The 25,427-nt window shown below is 38.8% G+C and overlaps 1 protein-coding gene across 11 annotated transcripts in view; it reads left to right on the top strand.

The window, feature by feature from the left end:
* Positions 1–25,427, top strand: part of adgrl3.1 (adhesion G protein-coupled receptor L3.1) — a 177,721-nt gene that overhangs the window by 22,508 nt on the left and 129,786 nt on the right. For all 11 annotated transcript variants that reach the window (XM_088075450.1, XM_088075459.1, XM_088075451.1 and 8 more), the window contains one exon: positions 21,605–21,770. In XM_088075450.1, coding sequence (XP_087931576.1) covers positions 21,611–21,770 — 160 coding nt within the window. In that variant the 5' untranslated portion in view covers positions 21,605–21,610. The remainder of the gene's footprint in view (positions 1–21,604; positions 21,771–25,427) is intronic.

The raw sequence follows: 25,427 nt of genomic DNA, 5'->3' as shown, positions 1-25,427 counted from the left end.
CACACACCCACACACACTCTCCTTTGCCCCCCTGTTGCCAACCCCCATGAATGCGGGCCTTTTGTCTTATAATGTGACCTTTGCCTTGAGTGGAGAGGCCTTTGTCCTAAGACAATAGCATCCATATTGTAAACCATGCCAGTCAATGCCGTCCACACAGCTGCCAGAGAATGGATGCAGATTGTTCAGGGTCCAAGTTGAAGGCTTTGAGGCAGGCACTTGTGGTGTGCGTGCCTGCATGTGTGTGTGTGTGTGTCTGTTTGTGTGTTTGTCTGTGCCTGTGCATTTTTGTCTGTAATGTTTGTGTCTGTAAGATGCAAGCCTGTTTTCCAGAATCAGCAGATGGGCCTGTGCAATTAGACTCAGCCTCCCTTCCCTTGTGTGCACACATGCACGCGTGCACACAAACAGTCACACACAAACCCACACAGCCACAAGCATACACACACACACAAAACACACCCAGGGCTGGGCGTGAGGCAGATGTCTCTGAAACACTAGACCTGGAAGATACTGTAATGGAGGAGGAAACTGAGAAATGAGAATAGAGTTGCTAGGGGAACCACTAAACATCAGTCAAAAAATATGATCTGCCTATCTGTCCTATCTCTCAGGGCTCGGGATTAAATCAATACTGTCATATATTGACTTTCAACTGAATCAAATAATGATGATATGAGTATAATTGTGTTGTTGTTCCAGCTAATTATTATGAACAAGCTGTAATGAATAAACAAAATTACAAATTTCCTTTTTTGTTCTGCACACATGAAGCCTATCCAAATTGTATAACTGGGGTAGACAAAATAATACTACCACTTACCACCATAAAGCAATACAAAATCAACGGCATCACAAACTACATCCTCCAAAATGAGCACACTGCTGAATCCAAACCTTTCTAAACCATTTAAATAAAAAACTGCAGTAAGAGCTGTGATATCACTGCAGCAAACATTGTGGAACATTTAAGCAGCAAAACTCAAAACTGTAGTGTGAACTTGACAGAGAAAACAGAACTAAACTTTAACCCCTGAAACAATCAATGAAGCTATGCTGCTCTGAGTGTGTAATGCACTCAGCTTCTCTCTTAATGGGGAGTCTGACAGCAGGTCCGCTCTGATCTCTGCTATGTTCACATTTTAGAGAATGTCATTGACATTTTCCTCATTATGGTGTGCTCTTTCTCTCACTTGCAAACCATAAGCATTTACCTATATGTGCAACAAGGAGTATATTCGCCCATTGTAAGCTCGCCTATGTAGGCACATCTTACTGTCTGAAATAGAATGAAAATAGTGCGCTATTCTGACTTTAGACCAGGTTTTTGTTGGTAATTTTAAGACCTACACATCCATGGGCGTGCAGATGGGCACAAAAACATTTGCTACACAACACTGGTGTTGGCTATCAAAATGAGAACTGCGTCGGTCTGGGACTAGCAATGACAGTTCTGCTACATGGTGCATTGTTTTGTGCTGGGTGTAAGATAGGGCTCTTTGTTTTACATGTGTAAAAGGTGCCACGTCATGTGTAATCAATGCTATTTTGGATACCTTTGCCGTATTTGATATTTGTTAATATTGGTAGATATTAGGGATGCTCAATATTATAGGCACATCAACAGTGTTGGCAGACATTGGCTTTAAAATGAAAAATCGGAATCACCCAACATGCTGACTTCTGCCAATATCTCAAACTGATATGTATATTTTTTTATTTACAAAGCGAACATGTACAAAACAATGAATGATTATTACATACACTGAAAAGCATTGTATTTCATGTCTCATGCCATCACGATAGGATTATGCAAAATATGATATTAATTCCACCACAGAAGAGACCTGATGATTACTAAAATTAGTGGGAAAAAAGTGGACATATCAACATCAGCATCAGTTATCGGCCAAATGAGTTGTTATATATCAGCATATCACATATCAGCAAAAAAAATTCCAATATCGTGCATCCCTAGAAGATATCTCTATTTATTACTGCAATAACGATTTTAACTAGAGCGGGAATAGTTGATTGAATTAATTAGTTGTGCGTAAAGTAAAGCATCAGCAACTGTTGTTATAATCATTATTTTTTTCAATTTTTCACTCAATATTTACACAGTGAGATTTTTGATGAATAATCATCAGTAATGTGAATACAATGACTAAGTGGGTAAAAGCAAATAATAAAGCAACTAGAAAGTCTGTCAAGTTCAGAAATTTACATCATTTTACTGTAATGCAGCCTATAAAACCAGGAAAAGAAAACACTCACAATGTTATGATATCTAAGGCGATCTCGTCTCATATCACGATATCGATATAATATCGATATTTTCCCCAGTCCTATATACAATAGTAAGCTGATAGCTCTTGGTCTCAGACTGCTGCCCTCTCTCTCTCTCTCTCTCTCTCTGTCTCTTTATCTCTCTGTCTTAAAGGGGTTACAAATCTCTGCTCATAAACAATAGTAGAATACGACCTGAATATCTCAGAACACCATCTCCACACTTAGCCCCACCAGTCATGTATTGACCTGCAGTAACAGATAGGCTCAGAGGAAATGAGCTTGTGACTGAAAGGTCACAGTTTAAAATCCGAGTAGTACAGTAGCTGTGAAAATCCTTGGCAGTTTAAATCCCTCAACAACTACCATCAGGGCTGCGACCTCTGGGCACTTAACCTTTAACTGTTCCAGTGGAGCAGCTCCGGTGCCCAATAGTGCGAGACTGTGTGGCTGCGGCGCGCGGCTCCCAGGTGTGACTGTGTTAATGTGTGAATATGGTCTGACCTTCCTTCCTCTCAGATACTCCCCCTCAGCCATTCATGCATACATGAATGTGTTCTTTCTTAGTCAATGAGCCACACTAAATGAGGCTTAGGACTTGCGAATGTGTGAGTGTTAACGATTTCATTCCTAATTCAGTGTACTGCATCAGTGGCAGCCAGGGTAAATTTGGGTGATTTTATTGTAGATACATGCAATTTTACCCTGTCTGCTGCCTGAGTATCCTGTTGACTGTGCTAAAGATACCAGTCTATCCTTTGCGCACTCTTTTTTTCCCCTCCTTGGATCAAGACAGGGCACCAGGGGAGCACACACACACACACTCACACACACACAAACCTCATAAAACACACATACACATTGACGAAAATGCATAAACAAAGACTCACACATGCACCACTTCCAAACACAAATACATCACCACCTGAGTGCAGCCGCCCAACCCCCTATACACCCTCCACAACACACTCACACAACCTCCACAACACACACACGACAACAGGGAATAGCCCACAGAGATGCTCTTTGTCAACAACTTGGAAGAAAGCAGCTATTTAGGGCCACTGTATTCCTGGAAGGGTAAGCCATATTATTTGTGTGAAGAGCTTGTGTGAAGCAAAACAAGTTGACGGTGGTTGCTATCGCTTTCTCCCTTCCCCGCTGTGTCGTCTCATATTTGTGGTGTTCTGCTTACGAACCGTCGCTAATTGTGTAAAGTGGAGTACGGTATATTGCGAGTGTAGATTTCCAACGGGCCTGGCTCGGTGATGAGCAGATGCACTCGCAGATGTTTTCCCTCCATGTGTCTGTTTACCAGTTCAATTATCCCTATCGCATACTGTAGAGATTTGTTGTTCTATTTAGGCGCTTCGGCGTAGATTCCAGGAAAAACACTAGTTAGTGAAGTATTACAAGTGTGTGTTAACTCCATTGGTGCTGGAGAGTCACACATTCTTTGTCTGAAGCATTTTGGAGCATTAAGAACTATGTCAAAACTTAAATGCACTTTATTTCCCTCTGATGCATTATGCAACATGTAGTTTAAGAAAAGATGTATGACTTGGTCAAAGATTAGAATCTAAGTGTGCTTTTAAATACTGTGGAAGCATATGTGTTGCTGTGGCAACCTTCATTGGAGGCAGCATTGGCTCAGATTTGGACTTTTTTTCGGTAACATAAATAAAGTATCCATCCAAGAGAATAAAATCCTGTCAATTTCCTCCATGCTTATTTTCAGTTATTGTTCGGAAAGATTCAGACCCCCACTGGCACCCATATGTGACCCTCGCATTCAACTCATGTTTTTTGGAACTGGAATCTTTCAAGAATTACAATTTTGAAAGAGAATAAATGTTCAAGACTTCTAGCTGCAACCCGAATATGAGATCTGAGCAGCATAAGATGTATTTTTGATCAAATATTTCTCACTGGCTAAATTAAGCATTGATGAGACAAGGGGTGTACATACACACATCTTGAACACACTGTAGTTCTTTTGTTTGGACTTTGTAACTTTACATTATCTCACTGTTTCTGCACCTTATAATATAAAGTCAAAATGTAATACAAAACATTGTCTATGTCATTTTGATACATGAAGATCGAGCCCTTAAAATCTTGAAAGGTGATCTTTTTCTTGTGCGCAAAAGTTAGCATCTTGCTGAATCAAGTCAAAAAAACAAAATAGAAACACCTTTTGGGACTCTAGGGGCTCCGCAGAAAACTTGTTTGAAGCATACTGATATATATATCTTAAATGCCATGGCACTGTGAAATAGATTAACTGTATGTATGCATTGCCATTTTGGGTATTATTGCAATAGCATGATATAAATAACTTATAAATACACAGTGTAATGTAAAGCATTGTATGTATATGTCATTTTAATAGAAACTATTATAAAGAAACTATAGAAATATAATTTTTTTCTTGTGCTCACAAATTAGTTGTCTTGTAATTATCTCGTGGGCACAACCTAAACAATTATCACCTGTCACCTTATATGAAGATCACTGAACATCTTACATGCCATGGCAATTTGAAAAAGATATACAATACCTGTTTGCTATAATTGCAATAGCATTATATGAAGTAATTTGTAATATGAACACAAAAGTAGCATTAATATTTAGCACAAGTTACAAAAAAATATCACCGTTTGGGGCTCTGTGCAAAACTGATTTGAAGCAGACTGAATGCATCTATTTTAACGGCGATGTTTGTAAAATAGACATATGTATACAATGCCCTTTAAGATATTATTGCAAGTGCAGTATGGAAAGCAGTCATAAATGTAATATAAACACTGTAAAATTAAGTTTAATAAAAACTATGGAGTCCCTTATTTCCAGAAAGATTCTTTTAATTGTATTTATTTTTTATTGTGCTTGCAAGTGTTATGTGGAAATCCTGTTGTAACTTATCATTTAGTTTGCACAAGCTAACAACAAAAATATCACCATCTGGCATTTTAGGAACGTCATACAAAACTTATGTGAAGTACATCAAATATATCTATTTTACATGCCATGGCAATGTAAAATAAATATATCGTAGGTATGCAATGCCCTTTTAGGTATTTTTACAATAGCATTATATAAATCACTTTGTAATATTCAAAATATAATATGAAACACTGTGTATGCCCTTTCAGTTTAAAACCATGGTGCCCGTTCAGTTTAAAACTATCGAGCCCCTTCAATCTCAAAGATATTTATTTAATCTTGTGTGAACAAGTTAATTTTGTTGTGTGCACAAGTTAGTATTATGTGGAAACAAGTTTTTTGGGACTTCAAGGCTCTGTAAAAGCACATAGTCAAATAGATATATGTATGCAATGCCCTTTTGGGTATTATCGCAAAAGCATTATGTAAAGCATCAACAACATGTACTGTATATGAAGTATTGCGTATTACATGAACATCAGCATCAAATACAGGGGACCATAAACATTCAAAAATCTATTACAGAATGGAAATACACAGTAACATTTGTGGTCACCCACCGCTCCTTTGAACGAGTGGATTTCCAATGCTACCCTGGTTTGTTGATTGGAATACATCAGCACACCGGGGATATGAAACTGCAATAAGATCCAGACCTCTACCGTGCGTGATTTGAATATGAAATGATTAGATTATTGATTTTGGTTATTTGGGTCTCCTGCCCCGAGATGATATTGTGGCAGCGCAATCACCATCGCTGACATTTAGCACTGTGTTTACCTTTGCTGTCTCCATTGATTGCTTCAAAATCACCACCCATACATCCTGCTGGAGCTCATTGTATCATGAGTTTTTATGCTATTTTGGAAAAAGAGATGGGGAAGGCTTATCAAAAATGCAACAGTTGTGGTGTGTGCCGCTGCAGAGAATAACTGCATCACCTCGCAATCATGAAACAGTGGTTTGCATTTCAAATACCACTGAATATTATTATAAAGACAGGGGATGCAATGCATATGGAGGGGTGAAGGACTCTAAAAGAGGTCATAAACATATGTGTGATAACACAGGAATGATATTTATAGCTTTCTCCTTGAGATTTATGAGGTTTTGATCCTAAATCCAGTAACATTCCAAAGCGTTTTTTTCCCCTACACGGTGAAAAGTTGTAAAGCTCAGCCTCAACCCAGCAGGGAACAATAATAAGTCTCGATTTTTTATATTTTGAATGTTCCAGGTACATTTCTTGCACTGAATCACCACCGCTGCACCTCTCCAATCCCTGTAAGCTTTGAAGAAAATCTCTTCTTCAGTTAAGATTTTTTTCGATTTTGTTTCCAAAGAGAGGAAGCGCAAATGTAATATCTAACAAAAATGTTTGCTGACAAATACTCCCATATCACTGTGGACATCTGTCATGAGACATTTTACACACATCGTCACTCAGCCGCCAAAGTGACTCAAAAAGATTGTAGTGTTAATGTTACTCCACTATAACTGTGAAGGAAATATTTATTTTTTATTTGTTATTTTTTTGGTGTATTTTCTTATGCAGAAGTCAAGGTGACAGTGTGCAAATGAATGCGCTCTCCTCTTAGGTACATCTCTCTGTATTTCCAATACAATTTTCTCAGCAGTTAGACAATCCAGCGTTAAGTGCCTCCTTTTATATTTATATACCAGTGTTGGTGCTTATGCATTATTAAATTATGAACAGGGCCCCAGTAAGCGCCCCAGAAAGGCCTTTTTGAATAAATATTTCAAGACTCTGATATACACAGTTCATATCTGCTCTGCAATGCAAGAAGCAAAGGTTTGGTCCTAATGTCTTATGCAGAATTTTTTTTTTAACTCAAGATGAATCTAAATCAGACTTTTTGAACTTTAATTTGCTGATTCGCAACAAATCTTCCAAAGTTTTATGTATCAGGATCTGTTTAGCGCTTGGGAAGGAGAACACAAACAAAAAAAAACACACCGCCTTCATTGCAATCTCATTATGTCCAGAGAATCTACCCAAAGTCTTTAATGTTAGGTTAGTTTGAAATGGAGAACAATGAGCGCAGAGAGCCCGACGACAGCAAACATGTTTAATCTTCTTTTTAGAGCGGCGGAGGGAGCCGGATTGATGGGGCGGATGACAGACGGGACAGAGGCAGAGAGAAGACGCAATGAGAGAAAGCAAAAAAAAAAAAAAAAAGAGGCATGGAGAGGGAAGAATAGTTAAAAGGATTTAAGTAAACAAGAGCGGATGGAGGATAACAATAGGGGAGGACAATAAATGAAGTAAGAGGATGGAACTGAATAAAATAATTTATATATTAAAGAGGGAAAAAGAAAAAAACAAGAGTGCTTTTCATGTGAGCATTTGAGTGTATTCTCCTGCTTAGCCAAGCCCGGCCCTTTCATGAGGGTTTAAATCTAGGCCACGAGTGTCGTATCCTGCCGGTTTGTCTGCCTCCTCTTTGATGCAGCATCATTCACTGCTGAGGTGGCTATTCTCCGTACTGTACAGGACGACTCTCTCTCTCTCTCTCTCTCTCTCTCTCTCTCTCTCTCTTGCAAACACAATCACGCGCATACACAAACTTCGCCCCTCTCCGTCGCTGGCTTTAAGGCACGGCTTTGACGGATCCATTGTGACAGTACTGGGTTCAGAGCACACTGACAGAGAGGAAGAGAGGGAGATGGCGACGGGGGAGAGAAAAAGGGTGGCGTGAAGGAGAAGACGGATGAATCAAAGGGAGGAAAACAACAGCAGTGGCAGTGGAATCAACATCACTGCGTCTCGAGCTGACATAATTGATTGTATCAGAGGCAGTTTTGTAAACCATTAACTTCCCCCTTATGGGCTGCTCGGCTGCACTGCCACGCACAATTGAAAACAGGCTGCACGTGCGTGTGTGGGAATATGTATGACTGTGCGCTTGTGTGGGTATTTGAATGTGGCACAGTTGTTTGTTTTGGTGCATTCATTTATTTACTTTTGCTTTGTTTTTCTGGCTTTGTCATTAGGTGAGGATTGCTGCATGAATTAGCTACCTACCTACCCGATCATGACAAATGATTATTAGTAATTACAATTAGGACTTTGCTACAGTGGAATTTGCTTTCAGTAATAATAATAATGACATGTTGTAGTGCCTTACAAAAGCAGGCTGGAGACTGGTCTAGGGTACAGAAATAGTACATTTGAGAAAAAACAGGGAGGAAATATGAGTGCTTCAGAGAGTAGTAGATACAATCAGATACAGCTCTATATGTATGGATGATCTAAAATGCACTGAGGCTAAGCTAGATAGAATTTAGCAGGGCTAGTTTATTAAGTGCTTTTTTTTTCTCCATTTACAATATCTTTAGGACTTTATTTATGAAAACGAATTTAAATAACTGAAAAGAAAGAACATTAAAATTTATTTTACAATGACATAAATCATGTGAAAAACATCTGTAAATTAGCTTTAGCTAGGGCTAGCTGATTTGCAGCCACTGTGGTTCGTTGTTTATTTATTTATTTATTTTTAACAATAACTAGCCCTACATATAAAGCAAACTTGAGGAAAAAAAGAGTCCAAAGTCTTTAAAAAGGCTTTTAAATAGTAGGGAGTTGAATTATCTGATCATGCACACTGTATGGACGAAGTAAAGGGCATTGAGGCTAGGCTAGTTAGTGTTTAGTAAGATCAGGCTACTTTCTTAATTATGTGGTACAACCATGGATGCATTGCGAACTGAATACAGCATTGAAAGATGGGCCATATCGATTTCTATGCAAGTTGCAGTGCAAGAAGCCAAAATGGTTCAACAACGCATAAAGTTATGATTGGCGCTGCTTCCGCACTGTGCATCCCAAAGACCAGGCACACTAGAGACTTCTGCAGACCAGCAGGCTACATCCAGTTTAGTTCTCCATTAAACTGAATGGAGGTCAAATGATTAAATCGTGCAGCCCTTCAAGACTTTAAAACAGAGATTAAATCCTGATCGTGGAAGGAATGATTTTACAGGGTTTGGGCACTAAAAAAATGTATCCACTGAGTTACATAAGTCTCTTTCGCTATGTTAGTCAATGGGAAGAAGTCTTTAAGTTGCAGGGCATCACGTGACAGTGTAATAAACCAATTACTAAAATTATTGAGCATCAAATTTTATTTCACAATGACAAGCAATATGGCACAAAACAGTCCATAAATTAGCTTTAACAAAGGCTAGCTGTGATGGCAACTACTTCTTGGGATTTGGTTTTACCTGTATGCCAATTTTTAAAAGTTTGATTGTTTTTTATTGTAAATGACATGACCGTTTTTATATGGTGAAACAGATGTCAAAATCTGGTCTTAGCACAATTTTGCATTTTGGCACTGAAGGGGAAGTATATGTTTTAGCTACATTTGACACTTGATTATTTTATACCAATATCTTTTTGTCCAAGTATTTGAGGGTACTGAGGGTGCAGGGAGGAAAAAGATAAATGCCTCAGGTTATTAACTCGCTTTAAAATTATCCTCGACTCACTCTGATCGCTTTTGGCACTCCTTTCTCCAGCTGCCTGCCTCTATCTTCTGTCTCCATCCCTCTGTAACTCCTCCTTTATCCCATCTTTCCATCTCTATCATCCTCTGTCTTTTTCTTTCCTGACCTCATCCATGTATCTCCTCCTTTACCCCCCCCATATCCTTCATCTCCCGCACCCCTCCCCTCTCCTCGCTCTATTCTCCCTCGCACATCTCCGCCTCAGCCCGTCTTGTCTCATGAGGGAGGGAGGGCGCGTAGAGTTGATTAGACTGGAGCATTAGAAAGTTCAGAGCAGAACAGAGCGTGGTGTGTAGCCGCCAGGCGGCGAGGAATCAAAACAGCAGTGCCTTACAGACGAGGTCGTCGGCGGTGGATTTTCAGGGTGGTTTCGGTGCATCGGATTTCTGGGAGCGTCCTCAGAGCAGCCAGAGGCAGCCATGCGGAAACAGCAGTGGTCCGGTCAAAGCCGGAGCCTCCCCAGACGCAATTTTCTGACGGGCATAGAATGTCTAACATGGAGGGAGAGGATGAGGTGCGCAGCCAAGAGCTTTGAACTATTTCAGTGTGGAAATGATTTTAAAGGGATAGCTCTCTTTGAAATAAAAAAATGTTTCTCATGCTTAATACAAAGGAGTACGGATCCAGCCTGGCTCTGCTCTGTCACAGTCCATTATCTGCGATCACGACATGTTAAAACAGAATAAAGGCTTTGATTATATTATTTTAAAAAGCAATAGAAAGGCGCAATGAGAAATTCAAAACCAACAATTAGGGGGATTACACAAATTAATGATTACAGTAGAGGCTAGAAAGTGATAAACTGCTGCAATTCATTTTTCACAGATGACACTGAAATGAGACCACAATGACCAAAACATGTCACAGTGATGTGGGGGTGACCTATACCTTTAAGGCTACACTCTGCAGCCGCACAAAGGATTTACAACCAGCGCTTGTATGAAATAAATTGCCAGCCGGGCCACTAGTCTTCGGGGCACAGTGACAATTGTGCACATTCCTACAGTGAACCAGCCCCACACCCACCTACTCACACACACACATGTGCACTCGCCCGTGTTTATATCCTGTATGTTGAAAAATAGCCGGTGGGAGCAGCCATACTGCATCTGGCCGTACCAGCCAAACATATAGATCCAAAATGAGAGACATAAGCTGACATGACTTGTTTGTCTTGTTGAGTTAAGATTTGGTCAGCACAAACATGTGACATTGAGTCATTATTAATTGTGATTTTAATGTGGTCTGAGGGGGCTCGTACGCCAACTTCCCCCACTCCCCAAAACAACCCGGCACATGCAACAGTACGGATACATGTTGTGGCTGACATGTCAAGACATCCATATTGTTGGGAGTTGACAGTATGTTCACCCCGCAGCCTCTGGTCACTGAGGGGCCGCTCGCTGCTAATCAGTATCTTAAGCACAATGAAGAGGGAGGGCCCTCTATTTTAAATAACTGGTTTTAGTTTGTATGCGCATGTTTATGTGTGTGTCTTTGGTGACATTGTGCATATGCGGTGTTATTGTTGTGCAATATATCAATGCTATGCCAAATATGATATGAGACGAAATATTGCCTTTGAATTTGGAGATAATATCATAAATGTTGTCTTTTTCTGGTTAACTCTTTGCAACCTTAGCAAAGAGGCTTGATTTCTTTCAAAATCATGAGAAGAAGGCAACAAAACATGAGCAAGAAATTAGAAAAAAAGTACAAGATATTTACTTAAAATTTTGCAAAATAATAACATTAACAATAACAACAACAATAATAATTTAAATAATTATAATCTAAATAATAAATATTATATATATATATATATATATATATATATATATATATATATATATATATATATATATATATATATATATATATATATGCATATCCTTTACTTAACCAAGTAAAAGACTCGTTGAGACCTGGCCAAGAGGGCAGCTTAAAACAAGGTACCAACAATAAATACAGACAAATACAACTGTCAAACAAATACAACTGTCACACAATACAAAGAGCAAGCACAATCAAAGCAGTTACATTGACCAATATGGCTTTTTTTTCTAATAATAATACTAAAAAGTGCCTAAAAATGTCTAATAATTTTGTAAAATAATTTTAAATACGGGAATATGATGATCAGAAATATAGTTTTTACATTTTTTCATTAATTTGTGGAACACTTCTTACGAAGCTACTCATTGCTTTTTCCCCCATCTTCCTGAAAGACATTGCACCTATTCGCTCAGGGTTGAAAGGTTCAAATACTTGTAAAAGGCGATTGAAAGCAGCACAATAAAAGTGATGTTGCTCCAGGTTTCAAAGGGTTAAAGGCTGCATTACAGTGAAGTGATGTAATTGTCTTAACTTATCTGCAGTGGTGCCCCCCTCATACTATTGCTTGCTCCTCATTTTTAAGTTGTCTGAATTTGAGAAGATGAGTTTAGGTTATTTTGTAACGATTCAACTCGTCCTCTCAGTTTCAGACAGCTTAAAAATACCCCCCCCCCCATGTTTTTTTTTTTGTTGCACTTGGCTGTAAGGCTTGTTTGCTTTTATTTGAGTGTTTTGTTTTCCTTTTTTTTTCATGTTTGGAAAAAAAGGTTCATCATTTTGTGAAAGCACCAATATTCAGCCTTACAATACTGTTGCAATATCGAAGTATTTGGTCACAAATATTTGCATATTTAATATATGATTTCACCCTATCACCCAGCCCTGCGTGTTGTAAGTGTGCACGTGTTTGTTTGCATGCAATGTACTTGTGTCTTATGTCTCTCATTAAAGGCCACAGGCCAGACTCCCACCAGGTTCTCTCCTGATTACTCATCTCTTCAGCTCCTCACTGCCAAATTAGCTACCTGAAAGTGTATGATTATTTGTGTGTGTGTGTGTGCATGGTCACTCTAATCAAAATTCTCCCAGCCAGTCTACCTGCGCTGATGATAATTTGCCACACTACCCATTCCCACTCACACTCTGTAACCCACACAGCCTCATTCCAGCCCTCTCCATCACACACACACACACAGACGCACACACACAAACACAAAAAAGGTCCGTGGTGGTTAAACCTACCCTAGCAAGCCAACTGGAGGTAATTTACCGTAGCTTGGCGGACACATGCCATTTTACTGAACACGTTGCATGGCCCCCTGAGCTTTGTTCCGCTCAGAGTTCTTTCCAACAGAGCAAAGAATGAACAACTGAGGAGACTAAAGCGAGGGAAGAAAAGAACAGGTGAAGAAAAAACTAAATGAAGAAAAATGGCACGGGAAAAGAGAAAGCATAAGCTCCTGAGCTTCTTTCTGGCCAGTTAAATCCAACTGCAAAACAAATTGGTGTGACTAAATATATATGTAACAGGACATTTGAAGATATATGCATCCGTTTATTTTGATTTCTTTTCTTAATAAACACACTGAATGCCTCCTTTGACTGTATTTTGTCATGAAATATTATAAGAAAAATTTCCTTTTTAACTAAAGATGTCTTTCAAAATTCTCACAACCCAAGAATCCTACCTTGTTGCTTCCACTCTACAAATGGAGAACAAAAAACTAAAATTGGTATAGCATTTAATTTTTTTATGGCTTACACACACACACACACACACGCACTCATGCTAGGCATACACACAGGGTAGACTACTAACGCAGCATGGGCACATTTGAGACTCTGCCTGGAGGCTGAGGGAGTAGGGCATCTGGTCTCTTAGCGATAAGCATGTGTGTGCGTGCAAACGTGTGGGTGTGTGAGGGCGCGTGCATGTGTGTGTGTGTGTGCACGTGATGCTGCGCTGACAAGGTAGCCCAGTCCGGTCAGCACTCATTAGCGAAAGAGAGAATCCCCGAATGAGGAGTGCTGTGACAGGAAGGACTCTCTTGTTAGGGGACTGTACACACACACACACGCATACACACACACACACGTAAGGTCAGGCTGCCTCGGTGCACAGAATCAGCCCAACATCAATTAGTTCATGGATGCATGCAATACAGTCTGTGAGCGCGAGTGGCCCTGGTAACAGCCCTGTTAATGACGACCCTGTAGAAAAAAAAAAGGATTCAGGGCAGGAAAATATACAACAGTTTCGCTTTTGGGGAGCAAAAATGTTGTAGTGGTACTAAATAATAGGTTCTTATCCCTCTAACATCCTGCTCAACTGTGTCAAAGAGCCCATTTTGAGTTACTTTATCTTAATTAAAAATATGTTGAATTTAACTCAACCTGAGCTATCTCTGCAATTCGGTTTATGTGAGTTACGCTAAAAAAATCCAATAGATGTCACTGTTTCTTTTAACTGCCTCTTCAGTTAGAGTTAGACTGCAGATATGAGGGCTATGTGTGGTGGGATTTTCAAATGTGGGCATATATATTTGGCGTGTTAGAGTTGAACAGGTGTTATTGAATAGTGTTATTTCACTTTGTACAAAAACAACAAAAAACAAAAAGTCTGATAAGGGTACATTTTCTTTTCTTTTTTCTTTTCCTTTTTTTAAAACCTGCTCAACCAGTTGGTTGATGTGGCCTTTTATGGTAACCGCAGTGAAGCTAAGCTAGTGACATTAAAATTAACTATTTGCTGAGATATAAATGAACTTCTGATCATTCATTGCTGTTATATGATACATTTGATGTTAGTTATATATGTGGGGAGATAATGGTTAAGTATTTTCATAAGTATGTTTTTTTTTACAGTCTAAAGTCACGCTAAACCAAATGGTTAAATAAGGCCTTTTCAGATAAAGAATATTTATCCTTTTTTATTTCATAAAAATTGTAAATGTATTATTTCAGCATAGTGATGGTGAAATAATACTTTTAACATTTTTATGAAATAAAAAAGGATAAATATTTACTGCTGTTAATACCATATATTTAATGTTATGTCATCATATATTTGGTACAAGAAATTATATCAGTACACTCTTTTCACCATTTCTGAGATGTTTTCAAAGTATTTAAATGTTAAATATGTGTAGAAATAATAATAGTACTGGTAATACTACTGATTCATGTTGGTATACTAACATATTAAAAAAAATATAATAGTAATGTTATAGTTTATAATTTGGATGTTTTGCTTTCTGTTACCATAAACAGCCATCTCAAATGTTTGGTAGAGGACTATATTGTAAAAACAATGGGATATGTTACAATATATAGATACATATATTTTGCTATTATGGTTCTGGGGACAAAAAGATTGCAAAGAAAACCATTTTTCATTTGCTTTTTTCTTATTGAGGACTTAACAGATTTATTGAGAAATAATTCACTCTATTTGATAAGATCACACCAATCTAATTTAAATTTAAAAACTCTTTTTTGTCACTTTATATGATAAACTTTGTTGGCAAAGCAGTCTGAGAGGAGCAAAATGTTTATATTTCTGGAATAATTAACAGGCGTCTGTGGAGCAGATAGAACTGGGGCAGAGATGGATCGAAACAGCAGGTAAAGGACTTTGATCCAGGGACGGCTATTTGTTTTGGTCTGATCCTGCTTATTACCGACGTTGATGTTTTTGCTCAATTTTTATGCAGATGCTGCTTATCTACCGGGGCGGGGGGTCTCCAGTGGGATATTACCAGCTCAGGATAGGAAATATTGAGTTCATTTCAAAAATATGGCTCGATTATTTCATCATTTTCAACAGTGAGTGAGTTCAGAAGGGGTTTGTGATGTTCGCCAAACCTTATGTGCACAGTCATCTGATGAATACTGGGTGTAAACACATCGCATATGTCCTGATAATTAGCTCTGTTGATGCCTGTTTATTCATAATATATTAACTAATCAACACATTGAGATAATGGAAGGGAACAGGTTAGAGGGACGGGGCGATGCTTTAGGCAATCAGCATTGTCTCTGCAACGTGGACGTCATTATCCGAGCATATGGGAGTATGCAGGCTGCTGAATTATGAACATAACTTGAGTGATTTAAGTTACGATTAGTGCCGGACTGCTCGGGGCTGTCACGCAACTATTGTCTGGTGAAGGCAGCCGTGGTGGAGATGAGAGGGTTAATTAACTGATGGGTGAGATGGTGGCGCGGCATACGGGGTGATGGAATAGCTTTTGAATTATGGAACAGTGGAATGCTGTGGCTGGTGGCGTCCGACCATATGTCAGCGTATGCCTCCTGTGTCTAGCTGGGGACAGCTGGTCAGATTGCTCATGTTCAACCGAGTTAGGGACCAATCAATCAAAAGCGAGGCGGCTTGTTGAGCTGTTTAAGCGGGGGGAAAGAATAAAAGTCTATTGTGATTCGACCACTCTGGTGCCATTACAGATTTGTCAAGAAGTGTTAGCAGATATGAAATCACCCTCCATGGAATCAGTTGCAGCAGCTGATATTGAGGAAGAATATATCCGTGAGCGCGGCATTCGAGGTTATTTTCAAGAGGGTTTGATAGAAAGCCCGAGGTGATCCAAACTGGCAGTTCTGAATAGTGGGATTAAGACCTTACTCTTACTTTTTTTTTCTCTCTCACTCTCCTCTTCCTTCTGTCGGTTCTGTTTCGGTTTGTGTAACACAAACCGCGCTGCCTCTCTGACCAGCGCTTTATTGAAAAATAGATTCTGGTATCAAGAGACCAGTCAGGTTAAATAGAGGTCACATACAAATAAGAGAAACTTCAGATTTTGAAGATGTGCTGCATTTCCATGGTGTCTCTCACAATCCGCAGGTCAGTGTTGTTAGATTGTTAAACGCTTGAAAAGAGATGGTTGATAAAAATGTGTTTCTTCCTCTCAGCGGATTTCAAGCCCTCACAGACAAATGGAGCTCTACAGATTGGTGTCGATAAATCAAGGGGTTGTGTTTGGAGCGTGAACCAAAATAATTACCTTCTAGTTGACATTAGAGCTGCAATATTTATTTTAGTAGTTGTCAGCTATTAAATTATTCGCAAGCTTGTTCTAAAATCTGTTTCAGTGTGTTTAAGAAAAAAAAAAGAAACACTGCTATTATGGAATTGTGCAGAAATATTTTCTAGCAGTTAAGAAAACTGAATACTCTTCTATCCTACTAAGATTCCGAGGAAAAAGTTTGGATATTTATTTATATATATATATATATATATATATATATATATATATATATATATATATGTTTTTTTTTTTTTACAAAATTTAAGTAATTGAAATGTAAGATTTTTTTCTCTTTTTCTTTTCTTTTTTAACTTTTAATGTTTTAGAACATTAAAAGTTGCAGACATTAGTTCAGTCTTTTCAACAAAACATTAGAGCACAAGATGTTTAAGGTACATAATTAAATTCACTCTTAAGAAATGTAATATTAAAAGGTATTGTGCATGCTTTGGACTGGTTATACGCGGTGTTCGTATGCTTGTGAAGAAAAATAATATCCGTTTACCCTTCCCTGAATCTGTGTTAAATAACGAAAACTTCAAAACCCTGGTATATGTGTCACTTCTAATCCTAAATGGGTGCTGCATGGGTGTCAGATTTCTACCTCGGGCTCCTCCTCAAATAATATGTCCTCTTTTGAGCATTCAACATCCCGCTTTGCTGCCTGGCTCTGGGGTTTTTCCTGTTTCCTGAAGTTTGGGAAATGGTTGAAAATGAGATCAAGCAAGTCCCACTGTCCCCCCACAGAGGACACAGGTTTAAATGTGTGTTTGTAAAGGCTTAGAATTAACGTATGATATAGTTAAGACTCATAAATAAATAAAAAAACAGCATCTATATGAAGAACAGAAACAATATATCTTTACAAATTTGCTGAATTATCTCCCTTATTTTCGCCGTTTTTGAAAAGACAAAAGATGTGTTCTGCTGCTGACGCCCTCATGTGTGTGACATCACTACAAAAGCAAAGGATGTCCTTTTTACAGAACATCAGGACTTAATCAGACTGCATGCACGCTGCTTAAAACAAAGGTCTTAGTGTCATGTCCACCACAGAGGACAAATATGAATTGCTGGGTCCCTGATTTCTTTCAAGAACATAAGAAGGCAATGTGCAACTTTGCAGGAAATGGACAGTAAAGACATTAGCAAAAGTTACAAGACAACCCCCCCCCCCCGAAAAAAATAGTTAAAAACAAAGAAGGAAATGACCATAAAACAGTGCTAAAATAATGTATAAATTCATTTTTGTAACATATCAAAAGAAATCAAACCAATTTGCTCAGGTTTCAAGAGGTTTTAACGCTCCTGAAAGGCGTCTAAATGCTGCACAAGAAAACTGATGTCAATCCAGGATCCAAAGGGTTAAGAGCTGAAAGTTTAGAAAATAAAAATGAACTTGATATAATCCTATTTGACCACTTTACACTGGAATGCAAGAACAATGTCTTCCTACAACTGCTCTGACTTTGCTAAATTAACTTCAGCCAGTTTTTTATGTTTTTTTTTAAAATCACAATAATTTTAAGTGGATTTTCAATTTCATCGATTTATTTTGACATCTGAAAAAGAACAGAGTCAATAAAACCCCCAAATGACTACACAGCCCTTATCGTTCTGTTTGTCTCTGATATGAGTGTGTTCCCAGAGATTCACATTCTGCAGTGTACATATGCCTCTGGGTATATCTGTCTATCTGCCCTGTCTGCAGCGTGAGGCTGTATGTCATTGGAGATGTTCAGAAGATGCATTAAACATATCTTGTACATCTCTGGTGGCTACGGAAAGGTCTGTGACATTTTGACAGCGTCTATAAATAAAATTAAATTTAAAAAAATCTGATATTGTTATAGCAAGTAGTTGTAGATTTCCAAAAATATCCAAGGAGTATGCTGTGCCAAACAGCTATTTGCCTTCACAGCATGGCATGATGGAGATAGCTGGCTATTGTCTTAGTCTCTGCTGGGCCAAAATGATATGGTCACACTGATCAATAGTCTCTGTTACACATGATGTATTTCCCATGGCTCTGGCTGTCAGCTTTACTCCATCTGTCCCCGGCTGTTGCAAATTTCTGCAGTCTCTCTTGCAGTCTGACACACACGCACACACACACACACACACACACACACACACACACACACACACACACACACACACACACACAAACATTACATGCCTGTTTATTTGGAGCTGCGTTCCCTTGAGAACACCGAACATTTAGGCACAAAACACGACTGCTGTTACCTTTGAACTGCTCGCATGAAAAACGATGTTTATTCGACATCAACTGGGCCGATTGCCTAATGGCTAAATGTGACTCAATGACCCCTCTGCCGACTTAAAAAAACACGATCCAAACACACAGTCTTTTACAGAGAAAAATGGGTAAACATCCTGATTTGTCATAGTTAAAAAGTGGATTTGGGAGTGCAGAAAGAGAGTGATTGAGTTAACTGTCGGTTGATTGATCAGGCGAGCGAGGGAGTGAATGAACAATGCTGGTCAGCTTAATCAGTCCAGAAAAAAAAGGAGGAGACCAGTCTGTCACTGCTATAACTAATCTCAGAGACCATCCGCTTATTAATTGTTTATCGCTGATAGACCATGAAATGAACAATTAGATTGGAACATCAATACATTTCACACTTTGATGCTGATGTGGAATTCTAAGTGAAGTGAAACCTGATACAGACAGCAGCATCATTATGCAAACATTAAGCACCATTTCATTGTGTTTTACTGTTTTTTTTTCTCCTTCCTACAAGGTCAACATTTAGCATTTAGCTTTCATTTCCTTCACAGATTTGTTGCTCACGGATTAGTATTCAGCATATGGTCTATTCTCTTTTGAAATATGCATTTATACATTTATACCAATTTTCCTGCACTTGTCACTGTTTTATACTGAGTATTATCTCTGCTGTTTTGGAACTATAAATACTACAAAAAGCTCTTGAGTCCTTACAGGAACAGTTACAATGTAATGAGAGATAACAATGTATCCTCATACAGCTGTTTGTATTTCTTATGAAAATGCACATATAACAGTATGGATGATGTCTAAGAAATAGCACCCTATGAATGATGCTATGTACTTCACGTATGGTTACTACTAATAATAATGATAATACATCAGACTTATATAGCACTTTTCAGAGTCCTCAAATTCGCTTTACATAGAGAGATATAAATACACAAGAAAGAAAGTAGAAAGAAGTACAGTAATGTAGGTTTAATTAAAGCAAGTAAAGATTAATAACCTACATTTAAGTGAGTCAAGTTACATAGGCTAGGTTTGAGCAAAAATATATGTATACAGGTTTAGGCAAGTAACGTTATGTTTAGGCAGGCCTGTGTATCTAAAGATGATTGGTCTGTCTCCGATCAGACACGGTGTTATTGGAGCTTCCATGATTGGTCACGCCTGAAGGCGATTCCCATAGTAAGATACCTCACTTGGTTTTCAAAGAACCAGGGTTACCTTGGTAACCTTAAGTTTGCGTAAGCAAAGCTATATAAGCTAGGTTTAGGCAAGTAGAGCTATGAAGGCTAGGTTAAGGCAAGTAAAGTTAAATAAGCTAAGTTTAAGTGAGTCAAGTTACATAGGTTTGGTTTAGGCAAAAGAAGTTATGTAGGCTAGATTTAGGCAAGTAAAGTTATGTAGGCTAGGTTTAGGCAAATAAACTTATGTAGGTCCAGTTTAGGCAAATAAAGTTATGTAGGTCCGGTTTAGGCAAGTAAAGCTATGTAGGTTCAGTTTAGGCAAGAAAAGTGATGTAAGCTAGGTTTAAGCATATAAAATTAGGTTTAGGAAAAGAATCACAAGAAACAAAGTCTTATGTTTGCTAAACTTGTGTTTACCACCCTAGCCTGCCTCCCTACAGGGACGCCTTCCTTCTTTACTCTTGTCAGTTTATTGATTACATGCAGCCATCCTGATCACATTGGTTATACACAAACTGCAGCCTCATGATTACATGGAAAATTGTAGTGCATTCATTTCTGTAGGTATACATACAAACAGTACATGAGAACGGCCGGCAATAATTTGAGACTTTACGAGACAATAAAAAACGAGATTTGAGAACAACTTCATGATGGATAACCTATTTGATTGTACCACAAACAAATGCCTGTGGAATCAGAAATAGTTCCTCTGCTGTGGTGACTTACATGATGTACATTGTTTGCCATCTAGCAGTGTGCACACATGCATAATTAAGGGATCAGTTCAATGATTATCGACCTTATCTCATACTTTGCATTGATTGACGTCTATAGATAGTACGCTTATAAATAGTGTCCATACGAAGGCTCTAATATCACCATTTTGATTGTACATTTTCTGACATTCTACATAATCTAGAGAGTTGGTTGATATTGTGTTAGCCTGGAGTTGCTGTCGGGTTTTTATAATAACTAAGTGAATTATGATTATACATCTTAATCATTCCCTGCTCTCTGTATCTCTCTCAGCATCGTTTAAGATAATTATTGATTACTGTCTAGTCTACTGTGACATGTCTACAGGAAGCTGCATTGACCTTAGTAAAGTGCTGTTTGTTAAAGTATCAATCTGCCATGAGTAAATAGAGTAATAGGATGTCTGGGAATTATTTTCCTTGCCTGCATAAACTTTGTAATAACTGTTTGTTGTTTGCCAGTAATGATCAGGAAGCTGATTTGTAATTTGAAAGATAATTTTTACAGATATAATTGTAGAGAATGCTGCTGTTGGTTCTCTGTTGTAGCGGTGGGTAAACTGTTAATAAATCTGTGCAATTTTTAGGAAATCATGAAAATTCACAGTTTACAAGCAAATGCAATAATTAGAGGATTAATTGTTGCTGATGATATTTGCATCAGCAGCTGAGAGATATTAATAGTCCACGTTAAGCACATTGACACGTGTGATGGTGTGTATAAATCCTCTCTGTGTGTCAATTTTGCAGGCCTGTATGGTGTCACGAACACTGAGCTGTGAGGAAAACAGCTCACCACAAGACCGTCTGGGCTCAGCAGGAAGTACCTCCATATTTACTTCCAGGTCAACCTCAGACGTCATGTGGACCAGATGCCTGCTCTTCGTCTCGACCTTGTTTGCTCCCATTGCCATTGGTAAGAAACAAGACCACACACAGTGCAGAAGTACACATGCATTCCCATCGGGGAGTGTTTTTTGATGCTGTGTCTCAGAGGCTGCTGTTTTGTTCGACTGTAATATATGTGGAATGCTCTTTCAAAATCAGTCCAATGTTGCAATGGATCATTTCTAGATAAATGTGGATTTATGTCAAAGTTGTGGTTTTGGTTGTTTTCGAGTGAACAGAGTCTTGGCTTTCAGAATATGAAACTCTTATCGGCAAATTCGGAAGATAAATACAATTTTTAGCTTATAAAGGCATGATAAGCAAGCAGTGAACACCTGTCATCCTGTCTGATTCCTCATGTATACCTTAAACCATGAAAGGAAAGCTGAACTTGGGTTTCCATCTGATTTCAAATAAGTAGTGGCGTTCACGATGTTAAAACCCACTGAGTTGCCACCGGCACCTGTTTGAGAAGCATTAGTTTTAAGTAGCTCAGCATTGCGCCATTTGGACATTTTACAAAACCTTAGCTCCAACGGATTCTCCACAATTCTATGGTTCATTTTATGGAAGCCATGAGCATCAAAGATATGTGTCCATTCCTTAATTATTTACATTCCTATAGCCCAAAAGTTGTGTTGTTCTTCGGACACAAACAGTATTTTTTTTGTGTTCCTCCCCTGTGCTGGGTATGCTTGTGCTTGTTTAGTTACCCTGCTGGCTACCAAAAAACAGTGTCCACGAGATTTTTGGAGTTTTTTTTTTTTTTGTTAACCTCTGGACAGCCCCTGGAGCACAGCCTGTGATCCAATTTTGGAAGGCCAGTGGACTTAAAATGTGTTTCAGGGTCAATGTGACCGAAAATGACAAAGCAAATCAAATATTATACACTGTTTTTTTCCTCTCCAGCTAGGATGGGCATAATGTAACAAGAAAAAAAGTTAGGGCTCATTACATATTAATCATTGTGAAATTAATTGTATTTCATCTCCAAAGTTGCAACTCCTGCTCATGTTATAACAGAAAATGAGTCATAGTGGTTTGGCATGTAGCCTTGTGGCTACTGAGCATCAACAACTAGCCTAATATTAGCCCAACAAACCACACACTCCTGTCTTCACAGTGAAGGTCACGGGATTCATGGCAGGATTTTTGACATATCGCAGTAGGAAAAAGACAGCTGTAAATAATAAAATTAACAATGGCTGAAATGCATTTATCTTTTTTAGCTTCAGGGTCCTGGTATTGTTCATGCTGGCTCACTGTCACACTGTCATGACTCACTGGGACGCTTGAATAGAACAGAGCCATTGATAATGTCATTAGTAACACCTGTGCTTTTCCTACTCTGACAAGGCAAGATGTCTGCAAAGATAAAGGCTTATTGTGGTAGTTTTTACCAAAAAAAGGAGATGGTAGGCTATTTGTTGCAGCACTATTCCAACAAGCTGATGAGTCTGCACACGCTAGCAGGCGTCTATCCACTTAGCAACACATTTTTACATGCGGCGATATACAATAAAGTTTGGTTCGGCATCTTCAAATCGACTTTACAGGCCCGCAACCACAAATTGAAGTAATGATCGCACAGCTTCGACTCCTCATCCACCCCCACACACCCGAGCACTTGCTGGAAACACTGCAGCTGCAAAACCAAGGAAACACTTAACTCACTAACTCCGGCTCATTTACACATATCCTCTATCTTATTGCAGTGCACATTTATATCTTTCTCTAGCTGCCACTGACACACACACACACACACACACACACACACACACACACACACACAGTGCAGATGCAACCCCAGTAGGCTCTCTGTATGTTTCCTCCTCTCCCCTGTGACGGTGGGCTTTGAAGACTCCTACAGGGAGCTCTGGCCCACTTGGACTTAATCCTATTAATGGCTGCTGTCAATCACACTGTTGTGAGGAAAAACTGTGAGGACGCGTACAACACGCATGCACGCACCCACACACACACACACACACTCGCAATTATGTACTTGTTTGCATGCCTGCTGACATGCATGTGCACAGATGATGTACTTTAAACACTGAAATACTGTTCACCCACAGGGACACCTCCTTAAAAACACACACATACAAACACACTCCGGCACACACAGAAAGTGCTGAAACGCAGCCACTTAAACACACAAACACCGAGGGCTTTGCTTTAACACCAAGAGATGAGTTTCAGTCAAAGGTATTTGCATCAGTGTCTAAAGAATAAGTCGACATATGCAAATCACGCTGTTTATACTTAGCAAGGATTAGTTGAAACAAAGACAGTTTAGCTTGAGGACACACAGCAGCAAGCACTCCATCTTTTCCACCGAGCCGTGTCTTGTCATTATTTCAGGGTTATGTGAAGACAAATAAAGAGAATAGGGAAGCATGTTTTTTTTTTAACAAAAATCACAGAAAATATGTTTTTCTGGGGTTTAGAGTATATTTCTGGCATGGACACTGTTTATCCTGATGGGATGGACTTGTTGATCATGTTGCCGCAGGAAAAAATGCTATGAAAAAGCCAACTTCACTGGAGAGGACCTCAAATAAACTGTGGATATTTCAGAGTGTTAAAGGAATATTTCACACCCAGAATGACCATTTACATGTCAATTAAGCCCCTTTCCCACTAAAAAAAACACTAACGCCTGCTAATATCTGGCTTTTTAACGAAGCAGGAAAGGTTATAATCTCATACACAGCCAGGTCAAATTACTCCTCAGTAGTCACCGGTATTTATCGGCTCTGCCTTTGATCGACTTGGATGGAAATACAACACCACGGTGAACACACTAATTTTAGCCCGTTAAACAGTGAGATGAAATGACAGGCTGCCACATGTTACTGTCTGCGTCCATCCAAGCAGTGCTCGAACATTGCTCCAAATGAATCTGCACTGAGTGTGAAAGAGAAACAGCATAAGTAAGAGAAATAAAAAGAAGTACCCACCATAACATTTTTTTTACAGGCCGCCATGTTGCTTTCTAATACTACTAACCTGTTTTCCAGCTTTTCCATTGCAACGAACGTGACGCATCAGAAAATAACACACACACACGCATGCACGTACACACACACACACACACACACACACACACACAGAAAGGCATGCTCATCTGTTGGAGGGCTGCGTACACAACTCCAGTCTATTGGCAATGGGAAAGGAGTCTATTGCCTCTTTTTAGCCGGTTTTCATGTCTTTAAAACCCTGCATACACATGCTAATTTTGGTGTCACATTGAATTCTGGCGGAAAACTTTTATTTTTCTCGCATGCCTCAATTGTGAACAAAGAATCCAAAAAAGGTGAAAATTCTTGATGACTGATTTCATAGGAGTCAGTGTTCAACAATAGCAAAACTATATCAAAAGGATCTTTTTACAAACTCTCACACAACTCGCACAGTATAATCCAAGTCTCATTTAGCAGTTGTGTGCTCAGTACTTCCCAAACACATATATTTTTTTATTTATTTTTTATTTATTTTTTTTGCTAAGACCATAATATCTAAAGGACTTCCACATGAACAGTCATGTGCACGGAAAATTAGTGTGCCTGTGCTGTTTATGGCTGGATTCCTACACAGCATGGAAAAAGTATGGAATTTAATTTTAGAGGTATTTAGGTATCCAAGCGTGGGAAAATGGGGGGGAAAGTGCAAAAAATGCTTG

Source organism: Plectropomus leopardus, chromosome 3, assembly GCF_026936395.1.
Source record: "Plectropomus leopardus strain MGB_pleo_1.0 chromosome 3, ASM2693639v1, whole genome shotgun sequence".
Lineage (NCBI taxonomy): Eukaryota > Metazoa > Chordata > Actinopteri > Perciformes > Serranidae > Plectropomus > Plectropomus leopardus.
Note: the sequence above shows the minus strand (reverse complement) of the source record. Positions and strands in the feature narration are given on the sequence as shown.